General features: G+C 40.1%; 1 protein-coding gene across 1 annotated transcript in view; it reads left to right on the top strand.

The window, feature by feature from the left end:
• BEAN1 (brain expressed associated with NEDD4 1) overlaps positions 1–20200 on the top strand; it is a 31705-nt gene extending 11505 nt beyond the window's left edge. Inside the window, exons 3-5 of the mRNA XM_081335782.1 lie at positions 13569–13773; positions 14407–14548; positions 19307–20200. Coding sequence (XP_081191908.1) covers positions 13635–13773; positions 14407–14548; positions 19307–19649 — 624 coding nt within the window. The 5' untranslated portion in view covers positions 13569–13634 and the 3' untranslated portion in view covers positions 19650–20200. The remainder of the gene's footprint in view (positions 1–13568; positions 13774–14406; positions 14549–19306) is intronic.
• Positions 20201–20362: the final 162 nt, after the last annotated feature.

The following is a 20362-nucleotide window of genomic DNA, read 5'->3' as shown; positions in this document are numbered from 1 at the left end:
CTCTGCAAGCAGGGATATTCAGATAAAAAGACCAACCAGATCTCATCAGTAGCAAGACATCTGAATTAAGCTACATCTGGTGGGTTTTCAAACTATTGAGAGTATAAAAAATCCATAAAGAACAGTGTCTTTGCTGGAAGGTATGTCGAGGTTAAACAGTTGGGAGTACTTTTGCAAATGAGGCATATTAAGAGTTATACTCAAGGTTACTTAATGCAAATTAATTACCTTTTGATGGTACTTAATTATTCCATCTTCACTTGCAGTTAAGGGTAGTGGAATTTTAAATGAGGGCTCATTGGTCAAGGGAAATAATACGTTAGCAACTGTGAAGTTACAAATGTGGTATGTCGTGTCTTCTGTACTTAGTAATTTAGAGAACAGAATTGTGACCTTGGGTAAGAGCATTTTTCCTCTATCAAGTGCATAGTCATAAAGTAGCGTGGAAGACAGAGTAGCAACATAGTCCATTTGAATGTCGGCCACGTAAGATTTGACTTGTTGAGTGTTGAGATAGATTTCCTTGAGGAGAAACATGTTTGACAACCTTCATTGAAGGTTGCCAGTTGATGTTGTTGATTTGAAAACAAGTAATCGCAAGCCAAGAGTTTTATGACACCTTAAAGTATCCTTCCCCACTTTGAATTCCTTCCTCATAGATGGACTTCAATTCCCAGAATATCTAGGAAGTAGATTAAGTCCAGGAAATATCTAGGGAATTCTGTATTTTATTTTATTTTATTTTTTTTATTTTTATTCCATTTATACCCGCCCTTCTCCGAAGACTCAGGGCGGCTTACAAGCTTAGCAGTAGCCTTCATTCTATGTATATGCCTGCTTATTAGGGCTTTCACACACCCCCTAAGCGGCATTATTACAAAGTCAGCTTAATTGCCCCCAACAATCTGGGTTGATCCACTTATCCAGAGGATTCCAAGCTGGGAAATATTGTCTTAAAGGCTTAGCATCTTTAAACTGAGCATTCATGTAGCCAAGTCGTGTTCGTCACATATGTTTCCTTCAAGTACATGGATACATATGTACAAAGTTATAAGGACAAAGAAATTGTGAAGGGTCCAAAAATGTAAACAATTTAAATTTCTAACAATGTCATTAAATCTCAGATTATCCAAAATGAAGATCACAGACTTGCACAGAAGCAATAATGGATGAGAGTGCATACTCTTTCTTGCAAATGAGCATTAATCATTCTGGAGACACTGTCCATTCCTAACAATAGTGTTAATACACCCCCAAAAGAAATCATCTGAGTTGCCACAAAAGCATCAATACAACTATGGGAAATGTAAATGCCGGGTGAAGGTAATTTTGCCAAACCTCCAGAGGTACTTTTTAATGTGTAGTATGTATTAATAACTTGGATCTTGGTTGTTTCCATCTCCTACCAGCTTATAAAAAATGGTTGGTGATGTTCTGTCCCAGTCTACGTGATTCCTTGTTATTCTCACAAGGAGAAACCCTTCTTCCAAGAAACAGGCAAGAACCGCAAGAAAAACCAACCCCTTTTATTCTCACAGACCTGAGTCAATCTCCAAGGCAAACTCAGTCCACAGCAACTTGATCCTCAACATGAACAGTTGCCTTCGGCAACCAGCACCTCCCACACCTTCCCTTTTACTATTCAGCCAAGGCGTGGCTTCCTAATGCCTTCTCCTTTGCCTTTGGAGTTGCTCCATTGCATTCCTCTGTCCTACTCACTTCTCTTGCCTGCGCTTTACAAAAACTATCCATATGGTGTAGTAACAACAACTTGCACCTAAACATCGGCAAGACGAAAGAGATGGTGTTAGACTTCCAGAGAAAAAAGGAGGAACCAGGCCCACTTTACATCGGGGAGGACTGTGTGGAGAGAGTTTCCTCCTTTAAATTTCTGGGAGTTTACCTCTGTGAAGATCTGACCTGGAAAGTTAACACAACCCAGGTGGCTAGAAAGGCCCAACAGAGGCTTCACTTTCTTAGGGTCTTGCGGAAGAACAGGGTAGAACAATGGCTAATGACCCTCTTTTACTGGTCTACTATAGAGAGCGTCCTCTCGTATGGTATTGTGGTTTGGTATGCTGGTCTGACAGCCACAGACAGGAAAGTATTACAGAGGGTAGTGAGCACAGCACAAGACATTGTGGGCTGTCCCCTGACACCACTGGATGACATCGCCAGGGCTCGTTGCCTTGGAAGAGTGAGGAAAATTCTCAGGGATGACTCACACCCTGGACGGTATCTCTTTACTCTCCTACCATCGGGTAGGAGATATAGGAGTATAGCCAGCCGTACCAACAGGCTGAAAAACAGCTTTTATCCGTGGGCTGTTAGGCTTTTGAATGGGATATAATCTCTGTGAACTTATGCAGAATTGACTTGGGAGGCCGGTGTGTGGTGTAGTTGGTTCACATGGTGTGGTAGGATGGAGGGTTTGTTGTCACTGTGTGTTGGGGGGAGGGAGCACGGGGAGAGACTCAGCTAATCTCAATGTACACATGTTGTACTTTGACAATAAAGGTTTATTATTTTCATGCATCCTGGATTTTTCCCAACTGATCTTCATCACTGTCCAACTCAGGCTCCCAGCACAGCTGTGTCTCAGCCTGAGCGCGAGTAGGGGGACCAGGCTCCTCGTTAGACCATACGTCTTGGAGCTCTTTAGAGCCTTCCTCTGACTCTAATGTCACTCCAGGCCCCTCCTCCTCATTTATTCCTCACTCAGCTACCAGATTCACTGGCTGATGAGGAATCACAACAGCTGAATGCTGTATCAGTGTAGGTCTTAGGAAAAGTATCTTAGGTAAAAGATGGAATTCTTCCTCTGTACGCCTTTTTTTGACAGACTGGGTGTCATGGCTATGGTTTAGATTCAGTTCTTCTCTGATACTTTTTTAAAAAAATGCATTTATCCATTTATATCCTGACTGTCTTCTCAACCTGAACAATAAAGTAACATGGAAGCCATCACTTCATCACCTTCAGCTTGAGGAGAAATAGGATTATAGCATTATACAAATGAAAAGGACCATTTAGGTCAAAACTAGCCCATAGCACACTTCAGGAAATCCAAATGAACGCCTCTTCAACTACTATCTGTTCAGCCTCTACTTGAGCATAGCTGCAGTAGTAAAAGATAATTGGTTAGCATGTCACTCTATTCTTACTATTGAGAAACGTGAACTAGAGAAAGAAAGATAATTGATTGTACTGTCAGTCTGCTATTACTATTAATATTCTGCCAGACTCAGCCTTCTGAGAACTTATTCTGTGTCTTGCATTATGAGAAAACAAAGATAGAGTCTCAACCTTTTTCTATATCACAACCCCTCTAGCATTTGAATGATGATGTTGTCCATTAGAACCAGTGGAACAACCTGCCTCCAGAGGTGGTGAATGCTCTAACACTGGAAGTTTTTAAGAAGAGACTGGACAGCCATTTGCCTGAAATGGTATAAGGTTTCCTGCCTGAGCAGGGGGTTGGACTAGATGACCTCCAAGGTCCCTTCCAACTACTTATTATTATTATTATTATTATTATTATTATTATTATTATTATTATTATTATTATTATTATTATTATTCAGTTGTGTCTGACTTTTGGCGATTTTATGGGCCAAATCTTTCCAATTTTGCCCTACTTCTTTGAGTTTTTCTATGCTCTGGCTGGTCTTAGCTTTGATGGTGTCCAGCCATCATATTCTTTGACGGCCTTGGTTTCCTTTTAATGCTAACTCTTCCAAACATAATTGCTTTCTCCAGTAAATTCTCCTGCATGACATGGTCAAAGTAAATGAGACCCGGTTTCATAATTTTGCCTTCTACTGATACGTTTGATGTTAAGCACTCCAGTACTTACTTGTGGGTCACCTTTGCTGTCCAAAGAAGTTGCAGGAGCTTTCCCCAGCACCACAACCCAAATAAGTCAATTTTCTCCCTGTCTTGCTTTTTTTTTAAAGTCCAACAATCCCCTCTTCCTTTCTCTTCAAGGCTTTCTCTTCAAGGCTTTCTCAAGGTTGACTCAGCCTTCCATCCTTCTGAGGTAGGTAAAATGAGGACCCAGATTGTTGGGGGCAATTAAGCTGACTTTGTAATAATGCCGCTTGGGGTGTGTGTGAAAGCCCTAATAAGCAGGCATATACATAGAATGAAGGCTACTGCTAAGCTTGTAAGCCGCCCTGAGTCTTCGGAGAAAGGCGGGATATAAATGGAATTAAAATAAAATAAATAAAAATAAAATATCCAGGTGCTCCCAGTGTTTTCCCCAGAACGTAATTCCTTGTCCTTTGATTGTTTTCATTGCTCTTTTCTCAACTGGGTTCAATTTCTCTCAATAGTTGCCAAAATTTAGTACCGGAGACTAGTCAAGGTGAATTGATTAATTTAGAATTTGGAAGCTCTCCTTCTGTTGATGCAGCTTAAAATCACATTTGCTTTTTCTTCTTCTTCTTCTTCTTTTTTTGGCAGCTGTTTCTCACTGCTGACTCTACAATTCCAGGATCCTTTTCATGTCTAGTAATTACTGAGCGAGGCATTCTTCATCCTCTCCTTGATCTTTAGATTTCTTTTTTCTTAAGTGGAGAATTTGGGAAAGTACTCAGCATTACACAGGCAGGCACATAAGTATGTATAAATAATGTGATCGCAGAGAGTTCACAAGCGAGCTTTATCCAAATAGCGTGGTTGCCAAGGGATTTTTGTCATCCCTGCTAGAAGCACTGCATAATGAGAAGTGACTCCCAGCCAAACACTCAATAATGAGAAGCAGCTTCAGGCCAAATGACATGTATTTGTGAATGTTGCTTATAAAGAAAGAGGAAGGAAAATACTTTTAAGTCTTCAAGCATTGCAATGCTTAAGCATACTCTCGGAAACTATAATGCAGTTGCACAATAGCTAAGAGAAACACCATTGTAGGGAGAGATTTCAGGAGCTGCCTTTTTATCCTTCCCTTTTTTTAAAAGGAAGTGTGAGAAATTAGAGAGTGCTTTTCCTGGTCCATATTTACTAAAGGCTATTGTTTGATAAGGAGGCATTATTTGGGTGGGAAAGCCTGTTTTTCAGAAATTGCTCGGCGTGTTTGCTGTGGGTTTCCACACGGATGCACAATCATCTTTGCTCCTTGTAGCTTTCGAGGTCAGCTTAATCCAGAATGACATTTCCAAGACTGTGCTCCTTCTGCGCAAAGTACCTCCCTTGTCGGTGAGCTTGAGAGTCTTGGTCTGCTCGAAGTCTCGTGCGGTTTCAAATAATTTTGCAAAGGAAGTGTTGGGTTATGGCGGTGACCTAAACAGAAGCTCCATTATCTAAAAGCAATTTGTTTCAGAAGACCAGCTAATAAGGACCACTAATGAGAAAAGTCTATCGTGCTTTGACTTCATTTGATGAAATTCTAAGCCTTGTGTGATTGACTAGTGTTGGGTACTAAACCCTTCCCTGGATAATCATTGACATGATTTGGGCTGCCAATCTTATCTTCATCTTCTGTAGAGCAATTGGCATTTGCAGGCTTAAACCAATTTCAATTGCCTGCACTATAAAAGAGGCTTCTTGACCTTTTACCTTGAACCCATTCCTTTTAAAATAGAACATTTTATACTCAGATAATGCTAAACTTGATAAGGCAGGAGTCCCGAATCTTTTCAGAAAGTCTGACAGCAGCAGGTCAATAGGCACTCAAGTAAAAAAGATTTCTACACTCACAGCATGATTATTTCAGTGGCTGAAGTCATCCCATGTTATCCTTCAGAATGCTTTTAAATATACTGGATCAATTTACATGCTGCAAAAGAAAATAAACCTTGGACAATGGACAATGGACTTGCAAAAAAGGTGAAATCACTGGCTATTGAAATTTTCTAAGGATCTTTACAGGTATAGCCATTTATTTAGTGACTGTTCAAAGTTAATGAGGGGACTGAAAAAAGTGACTTCTGACCATTTTCACATGACCACTGTAGTATCACCCATGGCCACGTGGTCAAAATTTGGATCCTTTGGCAACTGGCATGTATTTATGACAGTTGCCGCATCCCGGGATCATGTGATCCCCTTTTGCAACCTTCTGACAAGCAAACTCAGTGGGGAAGCTGGATTTCATTTAACTAACTTAACTAACTTGTTACTAACTTAACAACTGCGGCAAGGAAGATCGCAAAGTGGGGCAAAAATTCACTTTACCACTGCCTTGCTTAGCAGTGGAAATTTTGGAGTCCATTGTGGCCATAAGCCGAGGAGTACCTACATTTTCGTTATTAGAAACAAGAAACAATGACGTAAAAAGGCATTGTGGTTTGCAGAATGTCAGCTTCCTAATGAAGGTGGTGGGTTGTTGTTGTTTTTAAAAATCTTTATACCTTTTTTTTAAGTGCGATAGGCAGACATCCTGTCAGGTTCTACGAAAAAACTGCAAGGGATGCACGGTACCCACTGACATCATTTTCTAAGACTCTAGGAATAATTGCCTCAGTACAGCCAGTTTGGTTTGTAAGGGCTTTCATGAATAAAAGTAAGGCTGGTAGGAGGATATTGGCAGAACCTCACAATGACAGTATCAACCAGGAAGTGATTTACAAATTACCTCTAGCCTGCTGAATCATTAAAGCCTAACCTAATATCCTGAATTCTTTAATGGATGAAGGAAAGAAAAGGATGAGAAGGGGAGGGGTGGTTTGGGGTTTTTTGTTTTTTGGTCTTGCTTTTTAAAGGAAGCTGGTCCCTGCAGCATCTGTTCAGAAAGAACTCTTTGTGCCTATCCATGTAATAATGGATGTGTTTCAAGGGAAGCAAAATCAGGAAGGCATAGTGGTCAAGATCGTTTTATTAGGTGGAAATTCAGAATGATATGTGCTGATGGATATAAAAGCCACATTTCTAGGGGATAATGTTATTCTAAGGGTAAAATTCTGATTTATTGGGTGCTAGAACTAGTTAGCACAACACGCTAACAAACATGGTTAGCTTTACTGATAAGGTTCCCTGTGTGTATCTATGTGACTTAAGATGTTTCAATATAGGCAGGATTACAATCAGTGAAGTCAGGAACAAAGGGCCTGGTTCATTTTAGTAAGAGTATTCCTCATCTAATAAGATATAAAAGTAAGAGAAAAGACATAATCTGGACCTTGGAGCAAGTAGGTTGGATAGCTTGAGTTATAGAGTTTACAGTTTTTCTTGTAATTACATCCTTGAATCTCAGGCTGTGAACCTTCTAGTTCAACTGTTAATCAAATGAAATATAATAAGTGCTCCTTTGATTATCATATGCTTCAGTGTCTTCTGCAGGCTCAGAAAATGGAGTAATTCAGTAATCATTATTTAAGTTATCTCTTCCGGCTGGTGTCTCAATAAGTGGTCTCTTCCCCCTGCTGGTCTCCATTTGGGGAGTGGAAAAGCCAATTTGAGCTAAGTATATGAGCCCTAATTTATATGGAGGCAGAAAACTAGTTGAAAGGTTTTGAACAAATGGGCAATCTACCGGTAATTAGAAGGATTTTAAATCTATAAAGTATTTGTTATTTAAAAGTCATATCATCCAGTATGGCATAAAAGTAAGAGAAAGAGACATAATCAGGACCTTGGAACAAGTAGGTCAGTAGATAGGATGGCTTCTGTTATAGAGTTTATAGCTTTTCTTGTATTTGCGTCCTTGAGTCTCAGGCTGTGAGCCTTTAGTTCAACTATTAGTCAAAATGAAATATAATAGATGCTTCTTTGATTATCGTGTGGTTCCGCATCTTGTGCAGGCTCAGAAAATGGAGTAATTCAGTAATCATTATTTAAGTGCATCATCTTGGTCTGTAGGTGGTCTCTTCCTGCTGATGGTCTCCATTTGGGGAAAGGAAAAGCCAGTTTAAGCTAAGTATATGAGCCCTAATTTATATGGAAGCGGAAAACTAGTTGAAAGGTTTTGAACAAAGGGGAGATTTATTAGAGGGATTTTAAATCTATAGAGTATTTGTTATTTAAAAGGCATGGGTCGTCTCTCAATGAAACATCCAAAACTTTTTTCAGAAGATAATATGTATACAAAGTACACAATAACTTATTAAAGAATAGAGGAAAGCCACCAACATCCAATCAATAACAAAAACAACATTTTGACTGTGACAACATCAGATGAGAGTTATGGTAATTTTGGATATAGCAGCCAGAAGGAAGAGTGAAATAAGTTAGTTATTTATTTATTATTTATTTATTTTAATTCCATTTATATCCCGCCCTTCTCCGAAGACTCAGGGCGGCTTACAAGCTTAGCAGTAGCCTTCATTCTATGTATATGCCTGCTTATTAGGGCTTTCACACACACCCCAAGCGGCATTATTACAAAGTCAGCTTATTGCCCCCAACAATCTGGGTCCTCATTTTACCTACCTCGGAAGGATGGAAGGCTGAGTCAACCTTGAGCCTGGTGGGATGCGAACCTGCACTAATTGCAGGCAGCTGGTGTTACTTAAGGAGGCATTAGCCCACTGCTCCACCAAGGATCTTAAATGCAGCAGGTATGAAATTAAGCCAGTTCAGCACCTTGAGCAGTTCTACATTTACCTATAACAGGGGTCTTCAAACTTGGCCCTTTTTATGACTTGTGGACTTCAACTCCCAGAATTCCTCAACCAGCGTGCCTGGCTGAGGAATTCTGGGAATTGAAGTCCACAAGTCATAAAAGGGCCAGGTTGGAAGACCCCTGACCTATAACCTGCAAGTTAAACCATTCAACATCTCAAAATAAAATAAAGGTTGCATTAACAGAGGGATAGAATCAAGATCATGCGAAGGGTTAATACCACTTTACAATGCCTTGGTCAGGCCACACTTGGAATACGGCATCCAGTTTTGGTCACCACGATGTAAAAAAGATGTTGAGACTCTAGAAAGAGTGCAGAGAAGAGCAACAAAAATGATAGGGGACTGAAGGCTAAAACATATAAAGAATGGTTGTGGGAATTGGGTATGTCTAGTTTAATGAAAAGAAGGACTGGAGTGACATGAAAGCAATCTTTCAATATCTGCTAGGGAGATATCTGTTTCACTTTGAGAGCGGGCAACTAAATTTCATTTTTCATGTGTGCCGTTGTGCCCACAGTAAAATGACAATAAATATTATCTTATCTATCTTATCTATCACTATTGCCTATTTCACTTTATGGTCTCTATTCTGGAGATAAAGTCTTCATTCACAGAATTAATGTGACTTCAGATTAATGTGACTTCTAGGAGCTGAGTCCCAGCACATCTGGAAGAAGCCAACTTGAGTTATAGCACAGATGCTCTTTGCTATTTTCTTATTTATAAAGAGGCTTGTGGCACAGGAGCTCATTTAAGAAAACTTAATTATCTTAATTTACAGGCCATATCATGCCTCATTTTGTTGTGCTGGCGTCATATCTCCAAATTTGGAAAAATTATGCTGTGACAAATCTGATTTTAGAACAATTCTAAATGTTGCCTGTCCTATAATTTGGCATACAGTAAAAGGTCTGTTTTTCTCTGGAAGAAATGATCCCTCTCCCGGTTATTTCAAGAAGAGCCCTAACAGCAGTATTTCCTGGAATGGTCTCCTTTGAACCTCTGTTAATGAGCGTAAAACTTTTTTTCCCCCTTCTCCTGACCATCTGCACCTTGACCACACTTATATTTTCATTAAGCATTCAATTGAAAAGCTGAGGGTGAGAATCGTATTTGAACCAGGAACAGATTGATATAAAGGAAATGCGAAGGCAGATCTCAGAATGATCCTGGCAACAGCAGCAGAGGCAGCAGTTGGGGTCATTAGAACTGTCAGGTTGCATTGGGTCCAGGAAGTATTATAAGCATGTCTGCCAAGCTGGGGCATCGTGTTGTAATTTGCTGGTGCTTGTTTATTTAATTATAACTGATGCCCTGCCAGTCCATCCAAGAATGGCATCTGAGACAGCCTGCAGAAAGGTTTACTTTAATACTTTATGATTCAGTTATAACAGGCATAACTCCTCCAGCAAGCAAGCAAGCAAACTTGCTTGCTTGCTTGCTTGCTTGCTTTTATTCATTCATTCATTCATTCATTTCCATTTCTATAGCTATCCATCTCAATCAATGAGTTGGGGTGGCTTACAATTCCAAATTTCTTTATTGTTGCAACCTTGCTTTCTCCAAACCCACTCAATATTTTGACCAATGATTAAGTACCGTGGGGTCCCTAAGCACAGCACACTGCTTTCCCTACCTGACTGTTCTTTTTTAGAGATACTTTTAATCTCAAAATTAAACAAAAAGTCAACAGCCTCCAGCATTGTGTTTCTTTTGGCACAATGCCTCTGGATGTCAGAAAAGTTTCACTGACAAGATCATCATTTGTCTTTATGAACTTAGATGTTGAATACTTGCCATAGCATTTCTTTTTGAATAGGGGTGTGTGGGTGTGTTGGTGCATATATGCATGCCTTCAACTTTTTGACTCTTGGCAACTGCCTAGTCTCATCCATGAAGTTTTCTTGGCAGGATTTTCATAGCAGTTTGCCACTGCCTCCTTCCTAGGGCTGAGAGACAGTGACTGGCCCAGTGCTGGCTCTTCGGCTTTGAAACGGAGATGAGCACCAGCCCCTAGAGTTGGAAATGACTAGCACGCATGTGCGGGGGAACCTTTACCTTTACCTTTTAGACTAATCTTGTTTAAGATAATCGATTAGTAAATCTGTCCTGTTCCTCTCCACTAAGACCAATTCCTGCCTCACCATGTAGGTTGCTTGGCCAGTCGACCAGTAAAGGAGAGGCATGGCTTTATTTAAAGATGATGAATGAAATAAATACATTTCTTGCCAGATTAGAGTTGGCTTGGTAACATCACCTGTAATAAGAGATGGCTGTATGTATTTATATACATATATTTGAAAGAAGTAGACCAGGTTGTTTGAAAATTTGGCTGGTTTATATTTGAGGCTCATTTATTTTTAGAACAAGTTAAATGCATTAAAGGGAAAAACAGCAGCCACAGTAAGTCAGGATCATGTTTCAGCCTCACAACTATTATCCACTTCCAAACAACGATGGAACAATCTATCTTAACTGAATTCGCACACCGTACAAAGACGTGGTATGGTTGCCGGGTTCCTGGCTTCACATGTACGAACTCACACACCTGTGGTTTGTTCAGCTGACCAGGTGCAGAGTTTAGCACAATGTGAGAAATCGATGCAGTGGTTGTGTTTGGCTGAAAGATTAAGCTATAACATACTATAAAGTGCTGTGTTTATCTTCACGGCTGGTATGAAAACAGCTATTGATTTCTAAACCAGAGTTTGTGGATTAGAGGTTGGTACAAATGCAGGTCTTTGTGCATAGCCAATAAGCCTTGATTCGACCAAGCCAATTTGGTCTGCAAAACAAATCTTACCATAATATTTGAATCCAGGCCACTATACTTACTAGGTCATACATAGCTTAGTGCTGTATGGGGAGCTAGACCTTGGTTAGGAACACAGATAGGCTTTGACTTACATCCGTTGATTTAGTCACCATGCAAAGTAACAATTGCACTGAAAAAAAGTGACTTAGGACCATTTTTCCTGACCAACCGTTGCAGCATCCTAACCCCACGATCATGTCATCAAAACCCAGACACTTGGCAACTGGCATGTATTTATGACAGTTGCCAGGCTCTCGAGTATTGCGAACACCTTTTGCAACCTTCTGATAAGCAAAGTCAGTGGGGAAGCCAAATTCACTTAACGACCATGGCAAGAGCAGGTTGTAAAATGGGGCAAAACTCGCTTAAACAACTGCCTTGCTTAGCAGTGGAACTTTTGGGCTAGATTGTGGTGGTAAGCCGAGTATACAATCTGCTTCCTCATCCTGTCCCAGTTAATGCTATAGCTGGTGACATGCGTCTCATGCTCGCTTGCCACCCAAGCAATTTCATTCACTCCAGTGGAATTTATCATGTTGATCAAACAGACTGGCGGTGTGAAGAATAAGAAGCCTGTATGTGTTTACCTGCTAATTTGAAATAGCACATTTACAAGTGGCTGTGACATCTACGCGTTGCCCAAAGGCACAAATATCTGAAACAATTTATTCCTTGACCTCTTTTCCTGGCACTTTTCCTTCGCTTCTGACAACCTGGGTATGCAGGTCAGTAGTGATCCAATCTGATTCCTTCTGAGTCTTTAATAAGAATGTCAGTGCACATGGCGGAGGCTGTTATCAGATAGTTGCAGCAAAAAATAAAAGGCAATGTCAGCTGTCAGAAAAGGACAGGCCAGCATTTTGCATTGAAGGAGAAATGGCCACAAATCCTAGAAGATTTGGTTTCTGTTAACACATTTAATATTTATTTATTTTTATTTTAATTCCATTTATATCCCGCCCTTCTCCGAAGACTCAGGGCGGCTTACAAGCTTAGCAGTAGCCTTCATTCTATGTATATGCCTGCTTATTAGGGCTTTCACACACACACCCAAGCGGCATTATTACAAAGTCAGCTTGATTGCCCCCAACAATCTGGGTCCTCATTTTACCTACCTCGGAAGGATGGAAGGCTGAGTCAACCTGGAGACTGGTGGGATGCGAACCTGCACTAATTGCAGGCAGCTGGTGTTAATATGCCTGAATATACCAAACCAATCTTGTTTATTTTTGCCCCAACACTGGAGGTTTTTAAGAAAATGGTATAGGGTTTCCTGCTTGAGCAGGGGGTTGAAGAGCTTCCAACTCTATTAGTTATTCTGTCTGAGTATTTTAGTTCACGAACCTGACAACAACAGCATACTATCAGTTGTATATTGAGACTGGGCACTGTATGGATATAGGCACTGAGAAGTCACCAGAGACCCCCTAATTCATGTGTCCGCCTAAACTCTATTGTGGTGGGCTGCAATTTAGCATAATGTCTGAATCCACCTCCATCCGCACTGCAGCTTTAATTTTGCATGATGCCCAAAGCCAGCCATTGTGATGTATAAACTTAAGTGTATGACTTAATATGATGTGTGACACTAGCAACTGTCTCTTAGCCTAAAGGGAGCAAATAACTGAGACCACTTCCAGGAGTTGTATGCTTGACAATTAGGCAACTAAAAAAAACTGTAAAGAGAACTCAACCCAAGTCATTATGGGAACCAGGATTTCATTCATGGCCAGATGTTATTGGACTGTAAATCCTACTAATTCTCACCAATATAAGCCTGTGATCAGGGATGGAGAGAATTGCAACAATCCAGCAATAATGTAGTCCTGATGACTGTGTTGACTGAAGCTGATGGGATGTTGTCCATTCATGTCAAGCACAGGAAATCAAGGGGGTATGCAGTTCAAATGAATATATAGGTTTGTTGCACACTAAACCTCTCTACAACAATCTGAATTACTAACAAAGTAAATTGGAGGTAGAATAAGAGTCAAAGGAATTCAATGTGGTCTGGACTTAAGATCTCCTGTGAGCATGAAGGTACTTGGCCCCCTGCCTCGGATTCAACCTAGTCATCTCCTACACTTCACCTATAAACCCCAAAGATTTATCTGGAAATATACATTTGAAATTGGCTGTTTAGTAAGATCTCTTCAACCGTGACTTTTTCTGTCTCACTGCTACACAGAGATCCACCTGAACCGTAGCAACATCAGCGAGATTACTCACTGCACAGAAACCCGCAGGTACTATTATGCTGGATTCGTCAGTGCTTGTGGCTGGTGTAGTCATCGGAGTGGTCCTGTTTCTATCCTGTGTGGCCATCCTGATTGGCAGTCTGCGAAAAAATCAGTGCTTTCGGCATCTCCAGCTGTGGAGCGATGCCAACTATAGTAAGACAGTCTTCTATATATTTTATTTTTTCTCTCTAATAAATAGTACCATTAAAATGAGGTATTCCATGAAGGTAGACCTTGACTTGCAGCCATTTAGCGATCGTTCAAAGTTACAACTGCACTGGAAAAAGTGACTTATGACCAGCTTTCACGCTCACAACCGTTGCAGCAGCCCCATGGTCACATGATCAAAATTCAGACGATTGGCAACGGACTGATATTTATGACGGTTGCAGTGTCCTGGAGTCATCTGACTCCCTTTTGCAAACTTCTGACAAGCAAAGTCAATGGGGAAGCCAGATTCGTTTTAACAACCATGTTACTAACAGCTGCAATGATTGACTTAACAACGGTGGCAAGGAAGACCATAAAATGGGGCAAAACTCCCTCAGCAACGTAGCAATGGAAATTTGGGGCTCATTTGCAGTCATAAGTCAAGGACTACCTCTAATACGAGATGTAAATATTTCCAACCTTCCTTTCCATAGCCCTCACTTCATCCTAACAGTTGCATTCCTGGATACATCCTAAACATTTGTGATTTAGAATTTCTGTGTCTGTGTCTGTGTCTCCAACTTTTGTTTAGTCCACCTTTTGGAATGGTGCTAGTATTACTTTTCTTTTGCCCAGCTCCAGACTGTTTTTCTTATGGTGGTTCTGTTGGAGAGCTAAGATCCAACTGTGCTGAGGAATTCCCACCAACATTTTACTTCAGCTCTTACATGGAGACACTTTCCCAGGCCAACATCATACACTCGGACTCGCCACCAAGGTAAATTTCTTTTGTATTTATAATACTTTTTAAAAGGTTGAAAAAGGCAAAGGTTTACCCCAGGAGTGTCAAAGTCGCAACGTCACATGACGTGTCACGGCGTATCACAACTTTTTTTCCATTGCCAGCAATGGGGTTGGCGCAATTTCGGCATGACACATCTGGCCCGTGGGCCGGTGGTTTGAAACCCCTGGTTTACCCTATCCGGTCACATCTAATTCTACGGGGTGATGCTTATCTTTATTTCCTAGTTGAGGGAGCCAGGGTTGTCCAAAGACATTTCCGTAGTCCCGTGGCCAGCATGGTTATATGCTGAGGCACATGAAACACTGTTGCCTCCCCACTAAAGTGGTATCAGTTTAATCCACTTGCATTTGCATGCTTTCGAACTGCTAAGTTCCCATTAATTGCTGATGATCCATTTAACGACTCTTAACTCTTAAATTCCTGTGTAAAGTTTGTTTAAAGATTACTCAGAGCTGACAATGGATATTAACTCAATTTGCAAATCCCATTTTAACTTGAGTTACTTAATCAAGCAATGTTCTGGGTTCCAACAGTACACTGAATTACCAATTAGCCAAATCATAGATTCACACAACCATGCTACTGAAAAGGATCCACGGGAAGATAAAACTTAATACATATTAGTAAGCTGTACAAAAGCAGTTATTTGATATTTGACTGAAGTTGTGAATGGTATTAGATGGAATTATTAGGGGTCATTGCAAAAGTCAACTGAAGCTTCTTGATTCAAGGAATTACATAGGAATAGCCATATATTAAAACCATTGACCCATCTATCTCAAGTGCCTTTTGGTCTCTGGATTCTTTTTGTTGTTGTTGTGTGCCTTCCCTGAACAACTTCACCAAAAATTGTAACAAGTAGTCCAAGAATCAACAGCTTAATTTCCTACCAATTTCCAGATACAACACAAAGAAAAATGAAAAAACCTTGAAACTTTATTGTAAGTTGCCAAGTCATCTACTACTACTAGATGACTATACTAATCAAAATAATACATTGTATGTGTATGCATACTTTATCTACGAGTTTGATGACTTCTTGTGATCAGTCCGTGTTTCTGAGCTTCTAAGACACAAAAGACCATCAGCCTGTCAGAGATGGGGAGTGTAACCACAGTCAGAGAAAAACAATTTGCAAACCCTGTTTCCAAAACAAGAAATTGATAGACATCTGATTTCTCATTTATAAAAGAGGGTCCTTTTGCAGCACAAGCATAAGAACAAATCCCTAAGTGATTGCAAGAACATTCCATAAATAGGGATTGATTGTGCAAAACCACAACATTGGAAATAGAGCTGAGATGTTGGGTAGATTTGTCATTGTGTATTTGTATAACATTTTTATTAGCCAGGTATAATATGGTATGTCAGTATCCACCAATAGATGATTGGATGGCCATTTTGGATATGATGGGTATGATATTCCTTCATTACAGCTTTCTAACTTCTAACTTCCCTTCAGTTAAATCAATCAGTCTGTCTATCTGTCTATCTATCTATCCTATGTATCATATCTATCTATCCTATGTATCGTATCATATCTATCATCTATCTATCTATCTATCTATCTATCTATCTATCTATCTATCTATCTATCCTATGTATCATATTTATCTACCTATCATATCTATCTATCCTATGTATCGTATCGTATCTATCATCTATCATCTATCTATTTATCCTATGTATCATATTTATCTACCTATCATCTATCTATCTATCTATCTATCTATCTATCTATCTATCTATCTATCCTATGTATCATATTTATCTACCTATCTACCTATCTACCTCTCTCTCTCTCTCTCTCTCTCTCTCTCTCTCTCTCTCTCTCTCTCTCTCTCTCTCTCTCTCTCTCTCTCTCTCTCTCTCTCTCTCTCCTCTACTTGGATTCTGCAGCTTGAAGTCTGGCAGAAGGAGCTTGGTCAGCTTTCCTTTCTCTTCATATTCCCTAGTGTAGGAAGCAAGGGTGCCTTGTCTCTTCTCCAGTCCTTTTTATTTAAGCAGTACATTCCAGTAATTTGCAGAGTCTACGATGCTCTGTTCTCAAGGGGTGAAACATACAGATTTTCTCCCACTAACTTAATTACAGGAAGCAAATTCAACTCCTGGCAAGAGGCCCAATAAATCAGCGCTTTTTGCAACCTTTTCATTCTCTTCCTGCAGCCTAAGTGGGAAGCTGGCCATCTGCTTAACTGATAAGAGTATCTAGGATGTACAGCTTTTTTACAGCTTTCGTTTCTACCAGCTAGCCTTCTTCTAAGTCCTCCAGGCCAGGTTGCCAATTGCCAGCTCCAGTAATCCTCCAGGTTTCACCCTTTCTCTCACCTCTTCTCCCAAACCTCCTCCTTCTTTCCTTCCCCCATTCATTGTAGGGTAGTGATGATTCCTCAGTTTTGCATCCACCATTTTCCTCTTCCAGTTGCCAAGCTTTCCGTGTTTTGCTCCTGAAAGTTTAGCATCTCCATTTCATTGCAGTGTTTCCCCCCCCCCCTCTGTAACAGATCCAAGGGCAGTGAACTGAACACCTTGACATATTACAGTTCTCTAGTTCTTCAAACTGGACTTCTTCAAACCAGCTGTAGATCTTGGAGATAAAAAAACCTGCTCTGTGGTGGGAGATTGAATTAAGACCCCCCAGTTCTCTTCAATTCTCCCTCTGCATTTACTTCGGTATCCCACATGCTGAGTTACATGCTGATCCTACATGATGTCAATTCGGAAGTAAACCCTACTGAGTTCCAGGAGGCTTGCTCCAAGGTTATTAGGTACAAAACTATATGGACGAATGAATTACAATGACCCCTTTACGGCATGCAGAAGTCTGAAGGAGGCTTCCTATGATAGATGTCGGGCTGTTTCTTTTCCTCTGTGTTCCCACATTAGGATAGCAAAGGTTCTCATTTGTTTTGCTCTGTAATAGCCCCAAGTTAAGGGGTGTGAAAAATGAAGTTTGTAGAATATAGTCAAAAATCAGTATAAAGAATAACTGAGGACAAAGACCTTTTCACATTCTAATGTTGCGTTCTGAATAATATATTATTCCACCGTTTTGCTCCTTTCCAGAGGGTTAAAGGTGGCCAACAATCATAAAATACAAAAAATACAACTGTTAGGCACATTTCACGCAAGAAATTATAAAACCACGTTTTTCAACTTTAAGATGTGAGGACTTTAACCCCCAGAATTCCCCCCAGCCAGTTAGGTTTAATGGGGTTCTAAAAGAATCGTTTTCAGACAGACCTCTGTTGCATCTGAGATTTTTGATGGCCTTGTTGGGGTTTTTTCGCTCCGCTGAACCATGATCAGTACTTGAAATGGAATTGAATGTAATGTGGAAGATGGGAGCATATGTAGATTTTTAAATTATGTTTCGTCCAGAATGAAATACAAATTGCCAACGCTTGCCCAGAGCCATACACAATCCCAGTAAAGTTTGTATCAGGTGAAAGAGGCTTTCAGGAATTCTGAGTTTAGCATCCCCTATCATCTGGAAGGCACCAGTTTGGGAAAAGGGCATAGAGGTCAAACAAGGTAGCCGTTACAGCTGAACACAACATCAGCACCTGAGACCGAATCTTCTGGGAATCAATTAACTTGCTCTCCTAACCAATAAAGTGAAGCCGGATCCCATTTTTGGTGGGTGGTTGTTCTTCGTTTAAAATTTTGAAGGCTATACAGGGCAGAAAAGCTATTTATATACAATTCTAATTAGGACATTCATTTATGAAAGATGCCTTCGGGACATTAATAACTTAATTGCTTGGATGTACGAGCTACAGAAATCTCATTTGCAACTAAATGTGATTATCTCTCTAAATGTTTCCCTAATCGGTTCTTATACGAGTCTAGAGATTTCATTTCGGAATATTCTGCTTTCTTTTTCTTCCTGTTTTCCTTAATCAGGATTCTGCCAAAGCATTCAGATGGAACCACTCTTGAAAGGGTAAATCAAAAGTAATATCCATAAATATCCTTCTTCTCTTAATGGATTTCCTGGGGACCCAAATTCACTGGAAACATGTCAGATCTATTTTAGAGTTAGTATTTTAGAAAGAGCAGATACAGAGGGTTTTTTAAAACAACAACAACAACAACAAAATAAGCAGACAGACTCTATTTGGCTACCCTGTGTAAAGACTCAGAACTTGTTTATTTATCTATGTATTTATTTAGTAAACATATAGATCAACCATTTCCTCTGGGTGGCTCACAATTAAAATAGAATAAAAACAGAGGTAAAAACAAAAAAAATAGACAAGAAGACTTACAACCACAAAATAGCAAAGCTGTTTATTTATTAGGAATAAAGGAGAATATTTGTAGCTCAGGGTTGAAATGAGGGGTCCTTGGTGCTCTCTGAGCTTGGTTGTTTTCTAGCAAACATTTTATTACTAAACTAGGTAACATCGTCAGTGCTCAATCTATTTATTATTTCCATTATTATAATTAATGCTCGATGGGGTCTGCCTTTAATTTGCAGCCCTCAGTTCTTTACATTAAGCATGGCAACTTCCTTTAAAGTTTCCTGTTCCTTGAAAAAAGAGTTTCCAGTTCAGGAAAGAATTGGTTTTGTAGTGTAAAACGTATTTAAATTTTGGCTTCACCTGCTGTATCAGTTGATTTCAATTCTGTTATCTCTTACTTCCCTTCCGAATGGATGTCTGTATGCGGTTGTTTTGAATGGATGGATTGGCCCAAGAACTATACAGTGGCTGTGCTTTCTTTCAGGTATGATGAGTGTGTTGGGCCTGGAGCAGCCCAAATCTATCTTCCAACAGAAGATCCTCCACCTTATTCTCTAATAGACCCTTGTCAGCAGAATGATGTATCTATCAACAACCCCTTGGAAGAAAGGGGATCTACCAGTACAACAATGAGAAGGGATTCTGAAAATTCGGTTAGGATACAGGACCTGCATCAACCTTCTGCAGCCTTGTCATCATCCTTGCCAACAGACTCCGCTCCTCCGTATGAGGCTGTCGTGTGTGAACAGAATGTTCCACAAGTCTCACTAACTCTGTTGAAAGGTTCAGCGGACTACCATCGGACACTTTTCAACAGAATAGCATGAACGGATTACATTGTGGGGACATCAGAAGGAAACCTTCAAGGCGAAGAGAGGATGATCACATGGAAAGATGAACTGATCACTCACCCACCTTTTCTCTTTTTCTACTTCGAACAGGGCTACTTCGAACTGGGCTGTTTTTGGAGATACGGGTTTTGTTTTCTTTCTTTAGTAGAACATCTTTTGAAAGGCTGGCCTATCTATGTCTTTTGCACTGCTGCTTCTCCCCCTTTAAAAAATGTAAAACATTAAAAGCAATGCTAGAGAAAATGAACATCTCCGAAGCATTTTAAAATGCCTCAAATGCTCAACCAGAGGCACATAGAACTTAACAATTCTTGTTGGACCTTCCCTGATTTGGGAGGAAAAGTTGTCCAGTGTCAGCTTCAGTGAGATGGGCAACTATATAAATCTGATTAATAAATAAAATGCATTTTTTTAAAAAAAAAAGTACAACCAATATTTTAAGCACTCCTTGTAAGTGGTAGATATAAATTAAAGAGGGATACTTTATAAGGAAAATGTGGGCAAGGTTTTAGAAAACACACTAGGCTAAAATGTGGGCTGGCAAGTTTGCACCTTAGTGTGGCCTGGGAAAATAGCCATCCAGAAGCCAACCTGTCTGGCTATCAACACGACCTACCTCGCAGGAGAGTTGGGGAGCTAATAAAATAGGGAGAATGCCATCTATGTTGCTCTGAGGTCTATGGGGTAAG

Source organism: Vipera berus (genome assembly GCF_964194415.1).
Source record: "Vipera berus genome assembly, chromosome: 10".
NCBI classification, from domain to species: Eukaryota; Metazoa; Chordata; class Lepidosauria; order Squamata; family Viperidae; genus Vipera; species Vipera berus.
The sequence above is the reverse complement of the archived record's forward strand: the minus strand, read 5'-3'. Positions and strand labels throughout refer to the sequence as shown.